This window comes from Thalassophryne amazonica, chromosome 8, assembly GCF_902500255.1.
Source record: "Thalassophryne amazonica chromosome 8, fThaAma1.1, whole genome shotgun sequence".
Classification (NCBI taxonomy): Eukaryota; Metazoa; Chordata; class Actinopteri; order Batrachoidiformes; family Batrachoididae; genus Thalassophryne; species Thalassophryne amazonica.
Genome location: NC_047110.1, coordinates 39030255 through 39053775, shown reverse-complemented (window position 1 = coordinate 39053775; position 23521 = coordinate 39030255). Strand labels below are relative to the sequence as shown.

At 40.1% G+C, this 23521-nt stretch overlaps 1 protein-coding gene across 1 annotated transcript; it reads left to right on the top strand.

The window, feature by feature from the left end:
• Window positions 1–537: 537 nt before the first annotated feature.
• Window positions 538–23003, top strand: LOC117515457 (aldo-keto reductase family 1 member D1-like). The gene is made up of 9 exons (XM_034176027.1): window positions 538–696; window positions 2817–2984; window positions 4687–4803; window positions 17171–17248; window positions 17706–17828; window positions 19179–19288; window positions 20839–21004; window positions 22191–22273; window positions 22427–23003. The coding sequence occupies exons 1-9, from the start codon at window positions 571–573 to the stop codon at window positions 22467–22469; spliced, it is 1014 nt and encodes a 337-aa protein (XP_034031918.1). The 5' UTR covers window positions 538–570; the 3' UTR covers window positions 22470–23003.
• The last annotated feature ends 518 nt before the right edge of the window (window positions 23004–23521 follow it).

Sequence of the window (23521 nt, the reverse complement as noted above, 5' to 3'; positions counted from 1 at the left end):
ACTGTTGTTGGAGAAACTAAATATTGCTTGTGCTTATGAATATGAGAGACATAATAAATGGTGAATGTTTGTGCCACAGCTTGCTGCAGCCATCTATTCTGTTCAGGCTGGTGACATCTCTGCAGAAAGGAAAGAGCAAACATGGGATCAGCAGAACAGCAGTAAGATGCAACCACATATGCTCTCCGAGCTGAAAGAAGTGTGAGCCATCATAAAATTATTCAGTGGATGTTAATTAGTTCCTGTATTTCAAGCATAGCTGTGAAATGAACAGTTTTATTCTTTTTGCTGACAGTTGTTCAGTTGTATTGGTGTTGCAAGCAAGTCTCTGTTGCATTTTTTTTTTTTAATTGTATATCATCTTCATGATTTAAGCTTGCTGTGAGGCATAATGGAGTAATGTACAGTGTTGAGACACTATGGATCCATAGCGTGGTGACTGCAGCGACGTGCAGCACCAGCATATGCTCCCAGACCGCATCTGACTTGACAGATAAGCACATGAAAGTTTATGCGTCACAGTGCAAGGGTCATGGTTGTTTAATCAATTACTTATTATACAGGCTGCAAATGAAAAAGCAATATATCCAGACTTCTGCAAACATGAATCTGGGTTTAGAGGGCCACAGAATTCCCCTCAGTGATGGCAACTATATTCCACTGCTGGGACTGGGTACCTATGGAGACCCACGAACGGTAAGGATCTTTTGTCAGTATTTCTGAGATTTTGAAGTGATGTCTGTGTACTTTAGTTCAAAACAAGTGAAAACAACATACAATGCATCTGGAAAGTAATCACAGCATTTCACTTTTTCCACATTTTGTCATGTTACAACCTTACTTGAAAATGGAGTAAAATTATTTTATTTCTTAAAATCATGTCCAATCAACTGAATTTACCCCAGTTGTACTTAAGCTGTAGAAACATCTCAAGGATGATCAGTGGATACTTATGTCCATACTTGTGTATGTTTTTTTTTTGTTTTGTTTTTTACAAATTTGCAATAATATCACAGAAACGTTTTTTCACATTGTCATTATGGGATATTTTGTGTAGAATTTTGAGGAAAAGAAAAATGAATTTCATCCATTTTGGAATAAGGCTGTAACATAAAAACAAATGGAAAATATGCAGCACTGAATAGTTTCTGGATGCACTGTGCACGTAAAAACTGACTGTGCCAATGTGACCAAGCAATCCAGACAGTGGAACATGTACTTCTCGAGCGCTCCCTTATGCCGCATTCACACCGTGCGTGACGTGAGAGACAGCAGCGACAGGTTGCCATGTAATCCCTATGAAACAACGTGTTTTGGCACCAAGTCACGCAATGCGACGCAATGGATGCGAATGAAGCGACGCGAGTGAAGGGATTTTGAGCGATTGGCGCGTTTGTGGCGCGATGTTGTGTAGCATCACGTCGCGTTGCCCTCCTCCCCAAGTTGAAAAATCTGAACTTTTTCATCTTGTCACGCCATGATGACCAATCAGGGACTGAATATGTAGTGACGTGGAAATGTCTGGAGTTTGACTGAAGATGTGAACATGTCCTGTATCTGGTAGCAGCCTGTGAGCAGGACTTATGTCTCTTTTGTCCTTTATTTTACAATTATTATGAGTTTTTGGAGCGAGCAGCAGCCCCGCAGCAGCGGGAGCGGAGTTTCTTTCTCTTTTTATTTTACGTGCGTGCGCAAACGAATCATCCATGGAGATTATTTTACTTATTAACTACACAGATGTATAATAAAACAAATGGTGACTGGTTTCTAAACACAATTTGACAGAGTTTTTGGAGCGAGCAGCAGCCCCGCAGCAGCGGGAGCGGAGTTTCTTTCTCTTTTTATTTTACGTGTGTGCGAGAGCGAATCGTCCATGGAGATTATTTTACTTATTAACTACACAGATGTATAATAAAACAAACGGTGACTGGTTTCTAAACACAATTATGACAGAGTTTTTGCAGCGAGCAGCAGCTCTGCAGCTGGGGGAGAGGAGTTTCTTTCTTTTTCATCACGTGCGTGTGCGAGCGAATCGTCTGCAGAGAATATTTTATTAATTAACTACACAGATGTATAATAAAACAAATGGTGACTGGTTTCTAAACACAATTATGACAGAGTTTTTTTGGGGGGAAGAACGAGCTGCAGCAAGCAGCAGAGTTTCTTTTTTTGTTGCTTTTTAATTGTTTACATGTGCGCATGTGAACGGGACAGGAGGTCCTCAAACTGGGTCCCGCAGAGGCAGAAGGACTGCTGAAAGCGGCCGTCATCCAGATGCAGCTCCTGCAGCAAATAATGATACTCCCTGTATTGGGAGCTTTCCAGAACAACTCGCTCCATGTGATCAAGGTCCGTCATGTTTACTTGACCGACAACCGGAGCCGGTGAGAGGAATGGAAGCTCCTCCTATTTGATGACGCACTGGGGCAAATTTTCGCAGCAAAAGCAGAGCGACACACCGGGCGAAGGAGGCGCGTCCATCGGCACGCGACCCCCACGAATTTGTAGTGTCTGATTGCGCCCGGTGTTAACGCGGCATTCCAGAACCACTCAGGAGTATTCCTTTTGGCACCACTGAACATTCAAGTCAAAATAACTCTGTGGACTTTTTAAATTAATATCTATATTCATGGACTGATATTATACTGATATTCACCTCGTTGAATGGTTTGTTCCAGCTTTCACTGACACACACGCAACCGGGTCAGTTGACTGTGTATGTCCTCAGTGATACTTTGCCTGGTTGTTTACCTTGTACATTTATTATATGTTTTTTAGAAAATGTCAAACTACTACATTTTGTGGTTCTTCCATAGACACCCAAAGGAACAGCATACGAGTGTGTGAAGTTGGCCATAGATGTGGGCTACAGGCACTTTGATGGTGCATTGGTGTATTTCAATGAGCATGAAGTAGGACAAGCCATCAAAGAGAAGATTTTGGATGGAACTGTTAAAAGAGAGAACATATTTTACTGTGGAAAGGTAAAACATTCAATTTGTTGCCAACTCTAAATGGCAAAACCAAATAAACTGAACAGCATGATCTGAATGCTCATCTTTTTGCATTATTGTGAATTTTACAGCTGAAACATCAATGCAAAATGCCCCCTCCCTACATTTTTTTTTTTTTTTTTTTTTTGGTGGGGAAATGTCAGCCCATGTCCTCTTTCATATAACATTGAGTTCACAAAACATCAAATTAAGGCTTTCACACTTTTCACCAGCAGGTTTCATCTGTTGTGTTTAGGTAATTAACACAACTATGGCTGCGTCATCAGAAAATTTCTGCAGATGACACAAATCAGTGCAGTACTTTAAGTCTGTGGTGTAGGTGATGAAAAGGAAGGGGGATAGCACAGTTCCCTGGGGGGCCCCAAAGTTACTGATGAGACGCTCAGACACACAGCTCTGAAGCTTCACAAACTGTGGTCTGTCCATCAGATAGTCAGTGATCAACGTGACCAGGAGAGCATCCACCTACATTTTCTCCAGTTTCGCCCTCAGCAATCAAAGCTGGATGTTGTTAAAGGCGCTGGAAAAATCAAAGAACATGACACGGACTGTAGTGTTGGGTCTGTCCATGGTGGAGTAAGCCTTCTGCAGGAGATATATTACAGCATCATCTACACCTAGATGGGGCTGATATGCAAACTGCAGAGGTCTTGTGATCAGTACAACAGTGATGTGAGGTGTGCCAGGACCAGTCTGTCCATCACCTTCATCATATGAGAGGTCAGTGCTATTGGCTTGTAGTCATTAGGAGTTGCAGGATGCCCTTACTTAGGCACTGGGATGAGGCAAGATGTTTTCCACAGCACTGGAACTCTCTGAGGGTGAAGGCTCAGGTTTAAAAGATGCTGGAGTACTCCACAGAGCTGGCTGGAATACGCTTTCAGCACCAGAGGGCTGGTTCCATCCAGTCCAGCAGCTTTCCCCTGGTTTAACCTCTCCAGCTCTTTCATCACCTGGCTGGCTGTGGTTTGTAGTCTAGTCCAACTCATGGAAGATGTGGCAGAATTTGTGGTGGATGTCAGCCGGGGTGATGAGGGGTGGAAAAGATATAAAGAAGTGTCTGTTGCAGGAGTTGGTGGAGGGCTGTGAGGGTTGTGAGAGAAACCTGTGGTCAGTACTCAGAGGAACAATCGGGGGGGCCATGGGGTGGGGTGGTCGAACTGGAGTCAAACCTGTTGAAAAACTGGTTTCGCTCAATTGACCGATGTAAGTCCTAATGGCACCCCTGCCTTTCCTCTGGAGGCTGGTGATCTGTCCCATCCTACTCCACACATCCTTGGCCTTGTTCGTCTCCAATTTCTCCTCCAGTTTCCTCCTGTAGGCACCCTTGCTCTATTTGAACTGCATTTATATCACAATTTTATGGTCAGAGTGCTTTACAGTGATGCCTCACATTCACACACACTCGCACATCAGTGTCAGGGTGCTGCCATGCAAGGCACTCACTACACGCAGGAAGCAACTTGGGGATTAAGGACCTTGCGCAAGGGTCCTGAGTGATGTACCGGTCTGATGGGCATTTTAACCAAAGATCCTCTGGTCACAAATGCACTGCTTTAACCACTTGACCTAACTTTCCAGATCTTCATCTTTATCTGAATTTGTACCCAAGTTCAATGTGTTGTGTCCAACCTGTTACCTCATAACAAGAACTTTTATACTTCTTCTTCAGCTCTGGAATACCTTCCATCCACCAGAGTTGGTGAGACCAGCACTGGAAAGGACATTGAGAACCTTGAAACTAGATTATGTGGATCTCTACATTATTGAGCTCCCTATGGCCTTCAAGGTTTGTATCTTGTACCCAACTACCAGTGGCATTAATGGCCACTAAGTTCCTGTAATTAGCAATTAAGCTTCACCAGCACCTTGATACACCTGTGGTTGTCTTTATTTTATGTTATAATCACTGTACATGTTAAAAGATGCCAACATATGGCCCAAAATAGGAGGTTCACTGGTATTCACCTGTATCCTAACTGAATCCATTAATCCTATGCTACCCTGTTTATTGCAGGAAATAAAGACTAGACGAGTTTTCACAGTACCAGTAACCTTAAAGGACTTTTTATATCATTATAATAATTGTTTGCTTGTTTTTGTAAATGTGATGTTCCAAAAGTATGGCTACTAAATATTTGTATGAAAATACACAAAAACACACATTTCTGAGAGCTAAACTTGAAAGATATTGCTGAATGCCAAACAAAGTATTATAATGTCTTAAAGACTTTTGAACAAATTACAATTCAGTCACTGTATGTCTCATCCAGATTTACTAGCTAGCATGGTTGCTATCAAATGTTAAAATAATAATTCCACCAAAAGAATGCATCTATACTGTCCAATATTGTAAGAATAACTAATTGCAAACTGTATTGGGATCTTTTAAAAATAACTTATTGTTCAGTAAGGCAGACTTATATAAGATTCAGTTCTAAGATATTATTAGCTAATGATGTGTTAACAAAAACAAGCATGCGGAGCCATTGTGGTACATGATAATAAAATATTAATAATTGTGAAAATAGACAGTATTTGTACTTATCAACACCCTTTTAAAACTGATTGTAGGGTCATGCCATATCAAATCATTCAAAATTTAATGTATGAAGAGGGTACAGAATTTCAGAAATAAGTGACACCTGAAAGTTGATCCAATCAAAATGAAAGAAAGAAAAACAAGCCAATTTGTTCCAATATATCTGTAAATATGGGGTATGTGGATTCAACCTAAACATCATAAAAACATATTAAATATATATAGCATATTAAAATTCTAATTACCACTTTTTGCAGCTCAAGAAAGAAGATTAATTGTCTTGATAAGGGTGCAACAAAGTAGCAGTGGCCTTGGCCCTGGTCTTTGGAAATGAAAGAAACTAACAAACAAGCTCATTCCAAGCTATATGTAACTCCAAGCCACACATATGTTGAGAGCAGAGATCTCCAAATTGTTTACTTTGAAACGCAAAAAACTAACGTGGATGGAGGACAATGGACCAAAAGTAAATCTTGATGTGTGAGCTACGTGCATACAGTTAAATGAAGAAAATTAACATTCTAAATTTGAGATCAAATGTTAAAATAATACAGGATTATTACAGTGAGAAAAATAAGCATTTGAACACCTTGCGATTTTGCAAGTTCTCCCACTTAAAAATCATGGAGGGGTCTGAAATTTTCATCTTAGGTGCATGTCCACTGTGAGAGACATAATCCAAAAAAAAAAATAATAAAAAATCCGGAAATCACAATGTATGATTTTTTTAATCATTTATTTGTATGTTACTGTTGCAAATAAGTATTTGAACACCTGCCAACCAGCAAGAATTCTGGCTCACACAGACCTGTTAATTTTTCTTTAAGAAGCCCTCTTATTCTGCACTCTTTACCTGTATTAATTGCACCTGTTTGAACTTGTTACCTGTATAAAAGACACCTGTTCACAAACTCAGTCAATCACACTCCAACCTGTCCACCATAGCCAAGACAAAAGAGCTGTCTAAGGACACCAGGGACAAAACTGTAGACCTGCACAAGGCTGGGATGGACAACAGGCAAGCAGCTTGGTAGAAGACAACAACTGTTATGATTATTTATTAGAAAGTGGAAGAAACACAAGATGACTGTCAATCTCCCTCGGTCTGGGATTCCATGCAAGATCTCACTTTGTGGGGTAAGGATGATTCTGTGAAAGCTCAGAACTACACAGGAGGACCTAGTCAATGACCTGAAGACAGCTGGGATCACAGTGACAAAGATTATATTAGTAACACATGATGCTGTCATGGTTTAAAATCCTGCAGGGCAGCAGGGTCCCCCTGCTCAAGCCAGCACATGTCCAGGCCCGTTTGAAGTTCACCAGTGACCATCTGGATGATCCAGAGGAGACATGGGAGAAGGTCAAGTGGTCAGATGAGACCAGAGCAGAGTTTTTTGGAATCATCTCCACTTACCATGTTTAGAGGATGAGAACAACCTCAAGAAAACCATCCCAACCGTGAAGCATGGGGGTGGAAACATCATACTCTGGGGGTGCTCTTCTGCAAAGGGGACAGGACGACTGCACCGTATTGAAGGGAGGATGGATGGGGTCATGTATTGCGAGGTTTTGGCAAACAACCTCCTTCCCTCAGTAAGAGCATTGAAGATGGGTCATGGCTGGGTCTTCCAGCATGACAATGATCCCAAACACACAGCCAGGGCAACTAATGAGGGGCTCCGTAAGAAGCATTTCAAGTTCCTGGAGTGGCCTGGCCAGTCTCCAGACCTGAACTCAATAGAAAATCTTTGGAGGGAGCTGAAACTCCAAACCTGAAAGATCTGGATAAGATCTGTATGGAGGAGTGGGCCAAAATCCCTGCTGCAGTGTGTGAAAACCTGGTGAAAAATAGAAAATCTTTGGAGGGAGCTGAAACTCCAAACCTGAAAGATCTGGATAAGATCTGTATGGAGGAGTGGGCCAAAATCCCTGCTGCAGTGTGTGAAAACCTGGTGAAAAACTACAGGAAACATTTGACCTCTGTAATTGCAAACAAAGGCTACTGTACCAAATATTAACATTGATTTTCACAGGTGTTCAAATACTTATTTGCAGCAGTAACATACAAATAAATTATTAAAAAAATCATACATTGTGATTTCAGGATTTTTTTTTTAGATTATGTCTCTCACAGTGGACATGAACCCAAGATGAAAATTTTAGACCCCTCCATGATTTCTAAGTGGGAGAACTTGCAAAATCGCAGGGTGTTCAAATACTTATTTTCCTCACTGTAACTGAGCAAGCGAGGTTAATAATTTGTTTATTATATGGCTGTTCGGAGCTGTGTTTTCATCTTGTTGGTCTTCATTTCGCATGTCCACTTCGAGCTTGTTTGCTGTTATTTCCTCCAATTCTAACTCTTCAGTGTAATAAAATTTGCTCGGAGAATGCTCCGCTTCGTCACTCATAGTTTCTTTGTTCGATGTTTGTTTAGTTAGATTTCATGCTGTGAAAATTGTAAACAAAGTCGCAAATCTGATACGCGATCCAGACCGATTGTCATGGTAATGGTCTGATGTGGGAAAATGTCACAGAGGAAATCAGTCAGAGTGTGCGTACTGTCGTAGCCATATAATAATACATTATAATAACATACATCATTAATGAATTTTATTTCAGTCACAGATGCTGACACCCTTGCTCTAAGAAAAGCAAATGTAGATATGGATCATCTCTTTAGTGGAAAGGAAAATGCTGCAAAATCAAGCTTGGGAGGTCTTCCATTGCCAATTTGTGACCATGAATGCCTTCCTGACTCCAAAAATAAGGAAATCAGGTCAGATTTATTGCCATCGTAGTCCAAACGTCTGTTATACTACTGTATACCGATGAGAGTCAGCCAGTGTCAACTGCACCCAAATATTAATGCGGCCCATGACATTGCTCCATCTTGCAGATGAGTGCTTGTGCACACAGGACTCTACTCAGCCTATGCGCTCACCTGGTGGTTATTACTACACTATGACACAAAGCTAAAATGTTACCATCTCAAACCTCTGTGTTGAAGAGCGCAACATGCGCTTCATGGGAATTATTTTGCAGAGGAGAATCAGAAGGAGGTTTTTGATCAGAGAATGGTAGGTCCTTATTACTGCATGTTCTACCTATATGTCCACAGTCGTCATCTCTAGCACATCGATGCTCCATGAAGTGCACAGCTCCGATCATAGATAGGGAATGTGGCAAATCTTACTACACTCCCCTTTGTATGGCCACTACACACATGATCGCAGCCAGTTCACTATGATCTGCATTGTATTTAATTTTTATTTTTATATTATACTTTTATTATATTTTATATTATTTATTTTACTTTTATGAACCCCTGTCTGTACAAATTACATCAGATTATTTGCTATTATGGATCACAATTTATACTGATGTGATTTTTTTTTTAACATGTTCAAAACCTTTTGGTCACAATGTTCTATAATGCTACCACATCATGGCCCTACTGGGTATTTGCACCAAAAACAGGAACACTGGGTGTCAAAAATCAGCAATGGGAGTCCAGCTGAAGGAGCCTACATTACTTTCTGCCATCACATTATTACCTTAGTTCTCTTAAATTCTTCACATTCTTCCTTAACCCCATAATATTTTCTATGAGGTGCATTCAAAAGGCAACCGACCTTATTTTATCCTATGGAAACAAATGAATTGTGGGAGTTGTCATTTGGTAGGGAGGTGTCGGGAACCTTCTTGCGCATGTGTGAGTACTTTTGTCCCCACAGAACGTATCAGTCGCTAGCAGTCAACCTTAGAGTGAAGACATTTACTGAGCAGCTGTTGGATTCTCATTTGCTATAACATGATGGAACAAAATGAGCAAAAGTATTGCATCAGATTTTCCCAAAAAAAGCTTGGTGATATCTAAGTGAAAACCATTTGCAAGATTCAGCAGGTTTTTGGTGATGATTCCATTGACGTAACACAAATGAAACAGTGGTACAACTGCTTCAAAAATGGGCGCACATCAGTCAAGAGCGAAGCACATTCCAGTAGGCCATCCACAAGACCAGATGACCAAGTGATTGACAGAACATGGACTTTGGTCATGGATGACCATCATGTCACCATCCAAGAATTTGCAGATGAGGTGGGGCTAAGCACAGGTTCAGTACATTCCATTTTCACAGAGGCTTTGGGTATGTATGTGGAGAGTGTCAGTGAAATTCATGCAGAAACTGCTAATGGCAGAGCAGAACCAACTGTGTCTGGAAGTCTCGCGGGACATGTGGGAATTCGCAAACAGCGACCCCGACTTCCTGAAAACCATCATCACTAGTGATGAGACATGGGTTTACGGGTACGACCTGGGAACCAAATTTCAGTCATCATAATGGATACATCAAACATTACAAAGGCCAAAGAAAGCACAGCAGGTTTGCAGCAATGTTAAAGTCATTTTGACAATTTTCTTTGACTCTCGTGGGGTGGTGCATCATAAGTACTCACCACAAGGCCAAAATGTTAATACAAAGTATTATCTGGAGGTCCTACGTCACCTTCACGATGCTGTACACCACAAAGGCCCGGATCTATGGACGGCAAAAGTTGGTTGCTGCATCATGACAATGAATCTGTTGTTTCTGCTCAGCTAATTTAGGCTTTCCTGGATAAAGACAACACTCCTGTGATTTGTCAGGCACCCTACTCTCCTGACATTGTTCCGTCTGATTTTTGGCTGTCCCCCAAGATCAAAATGACACTGAAAGGGCCTCAATTTGAGTCTCTAGAAGGCCACATGTGGAGTGCAACGGAATTGAATCCTATTTGGAATAATTCTTGCAAGCACCTTCTCTAGCCCAGACTAGGGTGTAATTTTGGGTAGGGACGCTAGGGTCACGTCCCTACCAATATTGAGCCCCCTACTGTGTAATCACGACCAATAAAACCACTGTCCTCCATTATTATGGCACATAAAGGGTTAAATGTATGCCACTGCTCGAAGCCCCCCTCTTTATCATAGATATCCTTTTCTGATTAGCAGTGATGCCGGTCTAATCTGATCACTTTTTTTTAGTAATGAGTAATCTAACTCGTTAATCTTTCCAAATCAGTAATCAAATTAAAGTTACTTCTCCAAGTCACTGTGCGTTACTATTATTTTTGCATTGTGGGTCGATAGCAGCATTAAACTTGGTCTGTGGGCAGGAGGTCGGGGTTCGACTGAACTACACACTTTCAGCGAGCTGTGAGCTTTTCATCCGCGTTTTTCTGCAACAGCTACGACTCGTCCTTACCTTTTAAAGCACAGTGACAACAGCACACCTGCACTGAGCTTTACAAAGACATTTTTATGCTTTTTTTTCTCCGAGCCGCTCCGTATCTGCTCGTTAAAAACAGCTGATCCTCCGCGACGCGTCAACAACTAACACTATTTTCCACTCAAATGCACCTAAACTCTTTCTGAGGACCACATGATGTGAAAACGCAATAAAACTTTCTTACCTGTAAATCTGGTCATGTTTTCTGCATAAATAAATGTTATCCATTCTTTATGCTCAAACGCCAAAGCAGGGGCGAATCTAGGTGGAATGGGGGCGTGGGGCAAAGATGTGCCCCCCCCCCACAACACCCCTAGATTAAAGGTCCAGTTTTGAAGCCTTTTTTTACTACAACTACTAATACTACTTAAAATAATAATAATTTCGACAAGATAAATGTTTAGAGAGAATTTAAACGTTAGAAAAATGTTAGAATGAATTTAATAGTTACATTTATAAACAATGTAGGTTAGAAATTGCAAGTTTTACTGTTACAATGCTGTCAACAGTTAAATATGAGGTCAAGAAAGAGGTCTTTATTTTACTTTTTATAAAACAAGTATTTATTTTCATTGAAGCCAAGAAAGGGTGACTATAAAGTGAGTTTTGGCAAAACAAGTATCATTGTCATGTTGAGGTGGCAGAGGGTTGTTGTCGGCAGCTGGGAAAAGTAACTAAAAAAGTAACTAGTAATCTAACTTAGTTACTTTTCCAACTGAGTAATCAGTAAAGTAACTAAGTTACTTTTTCAAGGAGGAATCAGTAATCAGTAATTGGATTACTTTTTCAAAGTAACTGTGGCAACACTGCTGATTAGCTACCCGTTTCTCACTAACTTGGTTGGCTATCCCACTTGTCACTCCAAGCAGCATACTTCCCACAGTGGCCGCGACCGGCCATCGACACCCCCCCGCACCCCTATCTCTCTCTCTTGAGCTAGACTTTGGTGATATTTGGTAATGGATGACGGCCCCCCTCCCAAGAAACAAGATATCTGTTCATTCTTCACAGTCAGGAATGTAAGTGCAGGATCTCTGTCAAGCTAAGCAAAATCCCCTTCATGAATGGAAACCCTTCTTAAAAGCATTAGGCTTCTTCTGCTCTTTAGGCACTAGGCAGGTTTTAGCAAGGTGGCAGGACGCATCTTTAGAGCTAGGCTACTGCACAGTTGCAGGGAACTTATTAAAAGACTGCGCGGGCGGACACAATAACAGACAGACAAACGGGAATCGATTAATTCACGAATAGGGATGGGTATCGAGAACCGGTTCCTTTTGGGTATCGTTAAGAAATGATTCGATCCACTGACATCAATAAGCTTGTTGCTTAACGATTCTGTTATCGGTCCTTCAGAGTCGCCATTATTTTGGGGGGTGTTTGTCAGGAAAACGATCATTTCTCTACATTGATTACAGACCCTGCAGCGGGTCCGTAATCAAATTTTCTGCAGCGCGGCTTTGCTTTGAACCTTGAACCAATCGAAGCAGTGGTTCGCAGATTGAAACAGTGCTTCGATTGCTCGTCTGTATTATTTACCTTTTTTTTTATGTTAAACTGACCTGTTATGGTCTTCTGAAACAGTTGATAGATGTATTTTATAACTTAAAAACGGGAGCGATGCTAACACGTTAGCATGTCTATGGCATTTTCAATGTTAAAAGTTAGCATTAAGCAGTTGCAGATGTCATCACGTTCGGGTGCATTTGTTTTCAAATTGTAATATTTTTAAATTTATTTTTGTTTATATATTATAATCTAATGATTATTATATACAATATATACTTATTATATACAGTTTTAGAGAAAGAGCCAAAAGAACCTGAATAGAAACACAACAGAAAATATAAAACCAACTAACAATGAACATACATAAATACATATATACATACAGAAATAAATAATTGTTTCTGTGAACACCTAGTGACTCTTACACCTCCATTTCATCCCTGTCTTATTTAAGTTTAATGACAATTTGTTTTGGTCAAACCATATTTTCAATGTGTTAATTTCTTCAGTGATTTCCTCCAGAACTATCTGCCAAACTAGAAAACTGCTGCATCCTAGTAAGAGCAGAATACTACTGGAATGAATCTGAATAAGGAAAGTTGTTGTTTTTTTTTTCTCACTAAATGGATGCTGCACTCACTGCAATTTATTGTCTGGTATAGTCCCAGATTGCATTTCACAGCTTCTACAAGTAGAATTAATTTTCGTGCAGGTGGTGTTGGGGGGTGATTTTGGGTTTCAGCTTTTTTTTTGTTTTTCACCACTTTCATCCCTGAATATGTCAATCATGAGTCACTTTTGTGCGGATTAAAGTTACTAACTGGGACTCCTGTCTTGTTGCGAGAAAGAAACGAGAATCGTCCTCCGTTCTGTTCACACAGCTCCAAACGCTGCACGGCTCTCTGACGAGTCAAGTTAGAACGATAGAGTCCAGTCGGAATGAATAACTTCAAAGCGACACACCGTTTTGTTTATTTTTATTTATGTCCAGAGATCAAGGATACAGTGACCAATTTCATATTTATTTACTTTAAAACTCAATGAAATACATAGAAAACCTGTAAAGCCTACTTTTAGTACAAAATTCACGAGGTATCGATAAGGAATTGGATCGATAAGCAGAATCAATAATGGCATCGATATCGCTAAAATCTTATCAATACCCATCCCTATTCACGAACGTCACAACACTAGCAGATAGGGTCATTGCAATACTTCGTGTTAAATATCCATCCTCGATGAATTCAATTTAAATGTATAGCTGGAGCAATGTTGGGTTAGTTGCTTTGCTCAAGGTCACTCCAGTCATGGATGGAGGTGTAAAGAGAGGTAAGGTTGGGATCTGAGCCTGCAACCCTGTGATTGAAAGACCAACTCCCTAACCATTGGGATGGCTTGTTAACCAATAACATCTGCATGACATGAACTTATGATTGGTAATGCAAAAAAAAAATCTTTGTCTTGGAGCACTTTTGTGTCCCCACCAATATCAAAATCAAAGTTACTCCCTTGAGCCCAGAGACCTATCTAATGCCACTATTGTTACAATCCATTACCCTTTCCCTTCCAGATTTGGACAAGTCATTTTTTTTTCCAGTTTGTAGGGATGATACTTATCTGTCAGATTGAAACAGTGATTGTAACACAGTGGGAACAGCATCTCCACCCACCTTGAGAAGCTCTGCTGTGATGCCGCAGATCCCTAGAGGTTTCCCTGTCCTCAGGCTTAGTCACAGCCTTTGTGATCTCACCAACATTTAATGGTTCACAGTTCCATATTGGAGCAGAATTTGTTATTGTTTTGGGATAATTCATTTTGTGTCACTTGCACTTCAATTCTATACATACTGCAGATGTCTAACACGTTTCATATCCTGGGATTAGTGTAAGGTTTCAGAAGTGGTGTAGCAACTATACAAACTTATGTTCATCTGACACTAGATAAGTAGAACTACAACCCCTGGCAAAAATTATGGAATCACCGGCCTCAGAGGATGTTCATTCAGTTGTTTAATTTTGTAGAAAAAAAGCAGATCACAGACATGACACAAAACTAAAGTCATTTCAAATGGCAACTTTCTGGCTTTAAGAAACACTATAAGAAATCAAGAAAAAAAGATTGTGGCAGTCAGTAACGGTTACTTTTTTAGACCAAGCAGAGGAAAAAAATATGGAATCACCCTGTAAATTTTCATCCCCAAAACTAACACCTGCATCATATCAGATCTGCTCCTTAGTCTGCATCTAAAAAGGAGTGAACACACCTTGGAGAGCTGTTGCACCAAGTGGACTGACATGAATCATGGCTCCAACACGAGAGATGTCAATTGAAACAAAGGAGAGGATTATCAAACTCTTAAAAGAGAGTAAATCATCACGCAATGTTGCAAAAGATGTTGGTTGTTCACAGTCAGCTGTGTCTAAACTCTGGACCAAATACAAACAACATGGGAAGGTTGTTAAAGGCAAACATACTGGTAGACCAAGGAAGACAAAGCGTCAAGACAGAAAACTTAAAGCAATATGTCTCAAAAATCGAAAAATGTACAACAAAACAAATGAGGAACGAATGGGAGGAAACTGGAGTCAACGTCTGTGACCGAACTGTAAGAAACCGCCTAAAGGAAATGGGATTTACATACAGAAAAGCTAAACGAAAGGCATCATTAACACCTAAACAGAAAAAAAACAAGGTTACAATGGCCTAAGGAAAAGCAATTGTGGACTGTGGATGACTGGATGAAAGTCATATTCAGTGATGAATCTCGAATCTGCATTGGGCAAGGTGATGATGCTGGAACTTTTGTTTGGTGCCTTTCCAGTGAGATTTATAAAGATGACTGCCTGAAGAGAACATGTAAATTTCCACAGTCATTGATGATATGGGGCTGCATGTCAGGTAAAGGCACTGGGGAGATGGCTGTCATTACATCATCAATAAATGCACAAGTTTATGTTGATATTTTAGACAATTGAAAGGATGTTTGGGGATGATGAAATCATTTTTCAAGATGATAATGCATCTTGCCATAGAGCAAAAACTGCAAAAACATTCCTTGCAAAAAGACACATAGGGTCAATGTCAATGAGCAGATCTGATTTGATGCAGGTGTTAATTTGGGGGATGAAAATTTACAGGGTGATTCCATAATTTTTTCCTCAGAATTGAGTGATTCCATATTTTTTTTCCTCTGCTTGGTCTAAAAAAGTAACCGTTACTGAGTGCCACAATCTTTTTTTTCTTGATTTCTTATAGTGTTTCTTAAAGCCAGAAAGTTGCCATTTGAAATGACTTTAGTTTTGTGTCATGTCTGTGATCTGCTTTTTTTCTACAAAATGAAACAACTGAATGAACATCCTCTGAGGCCGGTGATTCCATACTTTTTGCCAGGGGTTGTAGTTTAAAATCAGCCTATTCAATGATTATAGTAGGGAAAAGAAAATATACTGGCGGAAAAGCATAGATGAGTTGGTAAGTGAAACACCAGATGCTGTATGGTTTAATGGACTGGTGATCTGATGATGGCATACTCTGCCTGTGGCCTCTGTATGTACTAGATGTACTCTCCACCTCCACTAAAACCCCTTAATGGGATAAGCAAGAAGATGGATGATGCATGCCAAATGTTGACATAAACCTTTCACATCCAAAGCATAACTTTAAAATATTTCAGCGCAACACTTTTGGTTTTGCTCCCATTTTGTATGAGATGAACTCAAAGATCTAAAACTTTTTCCACATATACAATATCACCATTTCTCTCAAATATTGTTCACAAACCAGTCTAAATCTGTGATAGTGAGCACTTCTTCTTTGCTGAGATAATCCATCCCACCTCACAGGTGTGCCATATCAAGATGCTGATTAGACACCATGATTAGTGCACAGGTGTGCCTTAGACTGTCCACAATAAAAGGCCACTCTGAAAGGTGCAGTTTTATCACACAGCACAATGCCACAGATGTCGCAAGATTTGAAGGAGCATGCAATTGGCATGCTGACAGCAGGAATGTCAACCAGAGCTGTTGCTCGTGTATTGAATGTTCATTTCTCTACCATAAGCTGTCTCCAAAGGCGTTTCAGAGAATTTGGCAGTACATCCAACCAGCCTCACAACCGCAGACCACGTGTAACCACACCAGCCCAGGACCTCCACATCCAGCATGTTCACCTCAAAGATCGTCTGAGACCAGCCACTCGGACAGCTGCTGAAACAATCGGTTTGCATAACCAAAGAATTTCTGCACAAACTGTCAGAAACTGTCTCAGGGAAGCTCATCTGCATGCTCGTCGTCCTCATCGGGGTCTCGACCTGACTCCAGTTCATCGTCGTAACCGATTTGAGTGGGCAAATGCTCACATTCGCTGCCGTTTGGCACGTTGGAGAGGTGTTCTCTTCACGGATGATGCGAAGGAGATGTGTTGCACTGCATGAGGCAAATGGTGGTCACACCAGATACTGACTGGTATCTCCCCCCCCCCCCCCCCCCCCCAATAAAACAAAACTGCACCTTTCAGAGTGGCCTTTTATTGTGGACAGTCTAAGGCACACCTGTGCACTAATCATAGTGTCTAATCAGCATCTTGATATGGCACACCTGTGAGGTGGGATGGATTATCTCAGCAAAGGAGAAGTGCTCACTATCACAGATTTAGACTGTTTTGTGAACAATATTTGAGGGAAATGGTGATATTGTGTATGTGGAAAAAGTTTTAGATCTTTGAGTTCATCTCGTACAAAATGGGAGCAAAACCAAAAGTGTTGCGTTTATATTTTTGTTGAGTATATTTTAGTAACATTTCATGCAGGGTAATTGTGCTTACATTCCAGCCTGGCAAAGAATTCTACCCGAAAGACCATAACGGGAAATACATCTACCATGACACGGACCTATGTGCCACCTGGGAGGTAAATTTTATGAGTTGCATTTTAATTAGGAAATAATTATGACTGTTTTTGTCTCAATATTTGTCTCATAAACAGATCACATTGCAGTATGGCCTAAAATTTGAAATAAAACCAGTTCAACACTGAGGTTCCACATTTGTATAGCAGCAAAGATTGATAGGAATATATTTTGGTTCATTTCATTAAACACCACTTTCATAACAGGTGTGGTGTTTCGCAGGTCTCTTATCATGAGTTCCATTTATCTGGCTGTACCTAATAATCTGGACAGGAGTATCATCCTGTGTAAATCAGAATGGTTCATTCCACAGTATAGTTTTCCTGTATGTTTTTTATTGTCATGCTTATAGCTATTCTCATAAGTTGTATTTTGGATGCAGAACTCGATGGATGTCTTTTTATGTGTGTGTATTTTATTTTTCATCTGGTCAATTAACTGCATATTTTCTGTTGACAGGCTTTAGAGGCTTGCAAAGATGCAGGGTTGGTAAAATCTCTGGGAGTTTCCAACTTCAACCGCAGACAGTTGGAGCTGCTGCTGCGTAAACCCGGCCTTAAACACAAGCCTGTGTCTAACCAGGTGTTTCTTCATACACTTTTGTGGACCCTCTCAAATCACACAAAATATATTGCAATACACTGTGTCATGTAATTCACAGTTTTGTATACAAGGTTGGGTAGGATTACTTTGAAAGAATAAATGTGGATTACATGTATGTATGCACATACATTTGGATTACTTGTAATCTGATTACTTTTGGATTACATTTCAAAGTAATCCTACCCAACCCTGTTTGTATATATTATCCCATATGGATGAGGCTTTAAACACTATTCTAATCCAATTACATTTGTTCCGCGAATCTGATTGGTTAATCGTGTGAGATTTCAGACCATAAAATATCAAGTAGACGGTGGCAAAATATTCGGCCGTTTCACATTTGATGTATAACTCCTCCCCTGACCGTGTTGCTGCGCAGGTGTCACTAATGGCACTGTCAGCTGAGAGCGACAGAAACTAGCAACGACGATGCTGAAATGCATAGATTTAATGGATTTAAGTGGGTTGACTGATGGTTTTGCTGTGGATTTAACTCAATGCAACTGATGAGATGGAGAAATCTGTGGGTCTGCTAACAGAATTTCCAGTTTGGCATGAAGACGTTGTTGCTACGGTAAGCTTTGACGAGCTGACCACACCCTTCCACAACGATTCACCGACCAAATTACTTACAGAAAACTAAACTTTGCAAATGATGGAATTGGATTAGAATGGGAATAATCCTGTTGTGTCTGATGATATGCAGATGTTCATGCTGGATTACGGTCACAAATTGAGTTTTTATCAACCTGTACTTTAACAATTCATTTATAAGCTGTTTACAACTATTCACATATTTAACAGGTTTTATTACATGGTGAAATCTGTAGCTGTGTAACAGATTTCAAATAGCCACAAATAGTCGAATTTTGTATCGCAGAAGACAAGTTCTGCATTAAAATCTGTGGAAGTCTAACAGATTTCTACATTACATCATCAGTTCTTATTCAGGACATTGTTGTGGCCATGCTGCTCTCACCTGATGCCAACAGTGAAGAAGCGTAGGTTCTGATTAGTACGTAGCTGGTAGACTGTTTAGGAGCATGAGGAGCTGTGATCAGGTTTTTCCATGCAGACGTGTACTTGTCAGGAAGGGTATCCAATGTAAAACTTGTTCCAAATCCCAATGAGCACCAGACCCACTGTAGTGACCCTAACCTACAGGGGGAGCTGGAAGCATATATTGTCTGGATAGTGTTAATTTAGGATGGTTAGGACAACACTGTTAGATGAGTTTGGGCTTTTTTGTTTGTTTGTTTGTTTGTTTGTTTTTTAAGTTTTCTCATATTTGTGTGTACTGACAATTTTTGCTGTTGTTGTTGATCTTAGGTTGAATGCCATCCATACTTTACCCAACACAAGCTCCTGGAGTACTGTCGTCAGAATGACATTGTGATCGTGGCCTACAGCCCAATTGGCTCCTCCAGAGACCCCTCTTGGTGTGCACTAGGGTTGAATATACTCACTTTTAATAACTAAATAATAACATATTAGGTTTAAACATAAATTCATGGTAAATAAGACTTTGTAATGGTACTTTTTTTTTCTCCTTTTTATGGTAAGAAACGACACTTTGCAGGGTGGCAGGAGATGAGATAGTACAACCCCAAAACAGAAAAACCAGGAATGGTATTGAAAATACAAATTTAGAAGAAACAAAAACACAGAGATTCTTGCATTTGCTGGACATTTATTTAATTGCAGACAGTATGAGCACAAAATATTTTGGGCCTGGTTTACTAAAGGTTGTGTGTGTAAAAAGGTGCACAAATGCCACTGGATTTACATCTGCATGTTGATTTACAACATGGATTGTGTCTGTGAAATGCCCAAAATAGCATGTATCTTCAACTTAATGTGTTTGCATTCATGAATATGCAATTTACAGTTTGTCCACACAAGTGCACAAAATTCTGTGAGGGAACATGCAAGGTGAGGTGATTTATCAAAGTCAAAAGGAAATGATCAAGTGCTGATTGAGTCTGTTTTGTGAGTTTGAAACACTGGTATTAAGTGACTGCACTTGACAGACCGCTGTTCCACCAGCATAGAGACTGCTGCCTCCTCGAACACAGAATTAAAAAGAATATTCGTTCATTGTGAACATTCGGCATATTTAAAGGGCATATCTCACTCCAATCAGCACTATCTTTTGAAAAATGATATGCAAGATTATGAATAATTACTTCCAGCTCTTTAACTTGTGTGAGTCCTGGTGTAGCTGATAAAAATAAAATTAGCCATACAGCGTCTGAAAAATGAACACAGATTCAGAGATATTTTTAGCCATAAAAGTGACATAACCTCAGGTGTTGACTATTACCTACTTGAAGGTCGCTCCACCTGTGTCCACTTCATGATTTATTCCAGTACATACAGTCAATCTGGACTTTTATGTCTTTAAATGTTCATGTATCCATCTCCTGACTTTTGAAAAAAAAAAAAAAACCTAGCTGTAAAAATGTTGACTTTTATGGAAAACTCATATTTAGTTTGTTCAGTAATGTGGTTTGTTATTGTTCATGCAGTGATCGCTCTGGGGAGAAAGCTGTCCCTGAGCCTGTTTGTCCTAGTTTTGATTGACCTATACCGTCAGCCGGAGGGTAGTAGGTCAAACAGGTGGTTGCTGGGGTGGGATGTGTCTTTGCTGATGCTGGCAGCTCTGCTGAGGTAGCGAGAGCTGGCAATGTCCTCCAGGCTGGGCAGAGAGCAACCAGTGATCCCCTGGGTCATTTTGATCACCCTCTGCAGCGCTCTCCTGTCTGCTGCAGAGCACCCCCCGTACCACGTTGTAATGCAGTACGCCAGGATGCTCTCGATGGTGGCTCTGTAGAACAACACCAGCAGCTTCTCCTCCATATTGTTTCTCCTGAGCACCCTCAGGAAGTGGAGTCGCTGCTGGGCTTACATCACAGTACTTGCACTTAGGTATTGCATGTGTACGTAGTGTTTGTGGAAGCATTTATTGTTTGTTTTGTCTCTTGTTTAGGGTGAATCTAAAATGTCCTCCCCTGCTGGAGGATGAGGTGCTTGTGTCTATTGGAAAAAAGTACAATAAAAGTAGTGCCCAGGTGGCACTACGCTTCAACATCCAGAGGGGAGTCGTCGTGATCCCCAAGAGCTTCAACCATGCGAGGATTAAACACAATTTCCAGGTTGGTTTTACCAATGTATGCATGTGTGTCTTTATATACATATGGCAAATTGAGTTAATTTCTATGTTTCACCTGTTCATGCATACACTTGCACACCAGTGTCAGCACGCTGCCATGCAAGGCATTCAGTCACACACAAGTAGCAATTTGGGGAGCTGGTCTGACAGGGATTTGAACCCACATATATAAAACAATGGGATACTAGAACCTGCATTGTCATACAATCTGAAATGCCAATTTAAGTTTCTACCTGTAGAATCTTTAATGCTAAAAACCCAACTGCAATTGTTGAATTGGAAAACCTCATATTCTACATATTTTATAATTAGTGTGTAAAAGCTTTTAGCAAGTCACTGGTGACATGACAGTTGGCAAGCTCTCTATCTAAAGCTGGTCATACAACACACAAAAATACCAAGTGTGACTGCCATATCATGAATCCAAAAGTGTACTGCACAAGAACCACAGAACAGAACCGCAGAACAGAGTCATAAAAAACAATTCATAATGCAGGAACGGTATGAAAGAATAGCAGTTTTGAAACCGTGCCTTTTTCAAATCACGGTACACTATAAAACTGACCCATGCCCACCTCTGACCATTGGGTATGGCCCAGGGTAAGTTATAGACCCTCATCCACTTCACGGTATTCAGTGGCAAGCACTGGCAATAATGGCCCTCTGGGGATATCTATACAGGACTTCTTTATTTTTTTTTCTTTTGCTTCTTCCTTCTTAGTGATAAAAAACTGTTGACATGTATTTTAAGATTACAGATGTAAATTTTGTAAATTTGGAGTGGCCTAAGCCAGTGTCACACTCTACCTTTGTGAAAAAAATGTTTTTAAACCAGATGAATAGTTTTTGTTTTAAATTTAAAGTTACACATTTTCACTTACATGTATGTATTGATCAATATCTTCCTCAATATCATCAGAGGGAGTTTTTCCTCACCACTGTCACCTGGGTGCTTGCTCTAGGGGTTGGTAAAGTTAGACCTTACTTGTGTGAAGCGCCTCGAGGCAGTTTTGTTTAGATTTGGCGCTATATAAATGAAACAAATTGAAATTGATCACATAACTAAGGTATAATGTGTAGTTTTGTGGTTTTCAATTATGGCACCAGGATTCATTTATGAACGAGATTTATAATTTACTGTGAATCTATTACTTCTTCTTCTATTACAGGTATTTGATTTTTCACTCAGCAAGGAAGAAATGGAAGCCATTGAAGCGCTTAACAAAAATATTCGCTTTGTGGAGCTTCAAATGTAAGTATTAGCTCATACAAGACATGATATATGTGTTGACTATGGCAGAAGCACACATGACCCTCGTGATCATTCTTTTTGTTTGTCTGTGGTTGTTCTTTGTTTTGTTTTTTGTTTTTTTTTTTTGTTGTTTGTTTTGTTTTTTTGCCTCAGGTGGAGTGACCATCCAGAGTACCCATTTCATGATGAATATTAAACTTGACTGACATTGAAAGATGTGCTGATTGAAGTCTGTCACATGTTTAGAATGTTACATATTGTTTTTGACAGTCATACAAGTCATTTTAATATTTGACACTAGAGGGCAGTGGTGTACAATGAATACAAATACGCATTCTACATAAACTGATATGATTCAACTGGATTTTGTGAGCATCAGGTTAGAACAAAAACAGCTGATCTTAACGAGTTGAGGATAGAACACACAAGTGAAAGTGAAACAGCTGAGTAGACAACAGTCCATTTACTTTTGACAACTTAAAACCTGAGTCTTGCTGACAAAGGACTTTCTGCACTGTTCCCCTGATTTGGATGTCATGGCTGTAAAAGTTGAGGGTCAGGAGGTCATGCCCTCCTTTGCTTTCAGCTGTAATTGCATGTACTAGACTGCCAAAATAAAAGCTTTGTTATGCCATGCTATTTGTTAAGTGGCAGTATTTGTAATTTAAATTTTACCCCCATGTTTTAGTTCCTTGCATTTAGAATTTGTATTTTTTTTTTCTTTTTTTCTATTCAAATGACAACAATTTAGTTGTGTTCTCCAGGTATAACTGGAGTTGCTTCAGGAGGGGCACCTGGCATTGAACTTGTATTTGCTGTGGCAAAGGGGAGCAGCTGACTGTGCAACGTTATATTAATTTGATTTAGGGGGATGTTCTTTTCCATTTTTACCCGAGGCCATGGCCTTCGGTTATTGCGAAGGCTTTTCGTCTGTCTGGCCATCCATCCATCTGTCCATCCACCCATCTGTCTGTGCTCAGCATCCAGTTCTATTATTGCTAGGGTCTTCAAATTGACAGGGAGCATTCTTGGGACACAGACCTTGGACAAGTTCAAAGATGGCTAACCTTGACCTATTTTAAGACGTATTTTAAGAGGTTAAAAAGTCACATTCTGTGCCTAATTTTATGGTATGATCTCACGGGCGTTAGTGTGGTGACGTGATAACACACCCATGAAAGGATTTACATAACATTTAGCGGATGTTAACGTGGTGATGTCACTTTCTGGTTTCACTAGCTAACTTCA

Bases quoted from the DNA above. Each gene is read 5' to 3' on its own strand.
- LOC117515457 (XM_034176027.1), top strand. From the start codon at position 571: ATGAAAAAGCAATATATCCAGACTTCTGCAAACATGAATCTGGGTTTA. The intron at 17,249-17,705 runs GTAAATTTTATG...TTCTGTTGACAG, and splicing joins ACCTATGTGCCACCTGGGAG to GCTTTAGAGGCTTGCAAAGA. The intron at 21,005-22,190 runs GTTGGTTTTACC...CTTCTATTACAG, and splicing joins GGATTAAACACAATTTCCAG to GTATTTGATTTTTCACTCAG.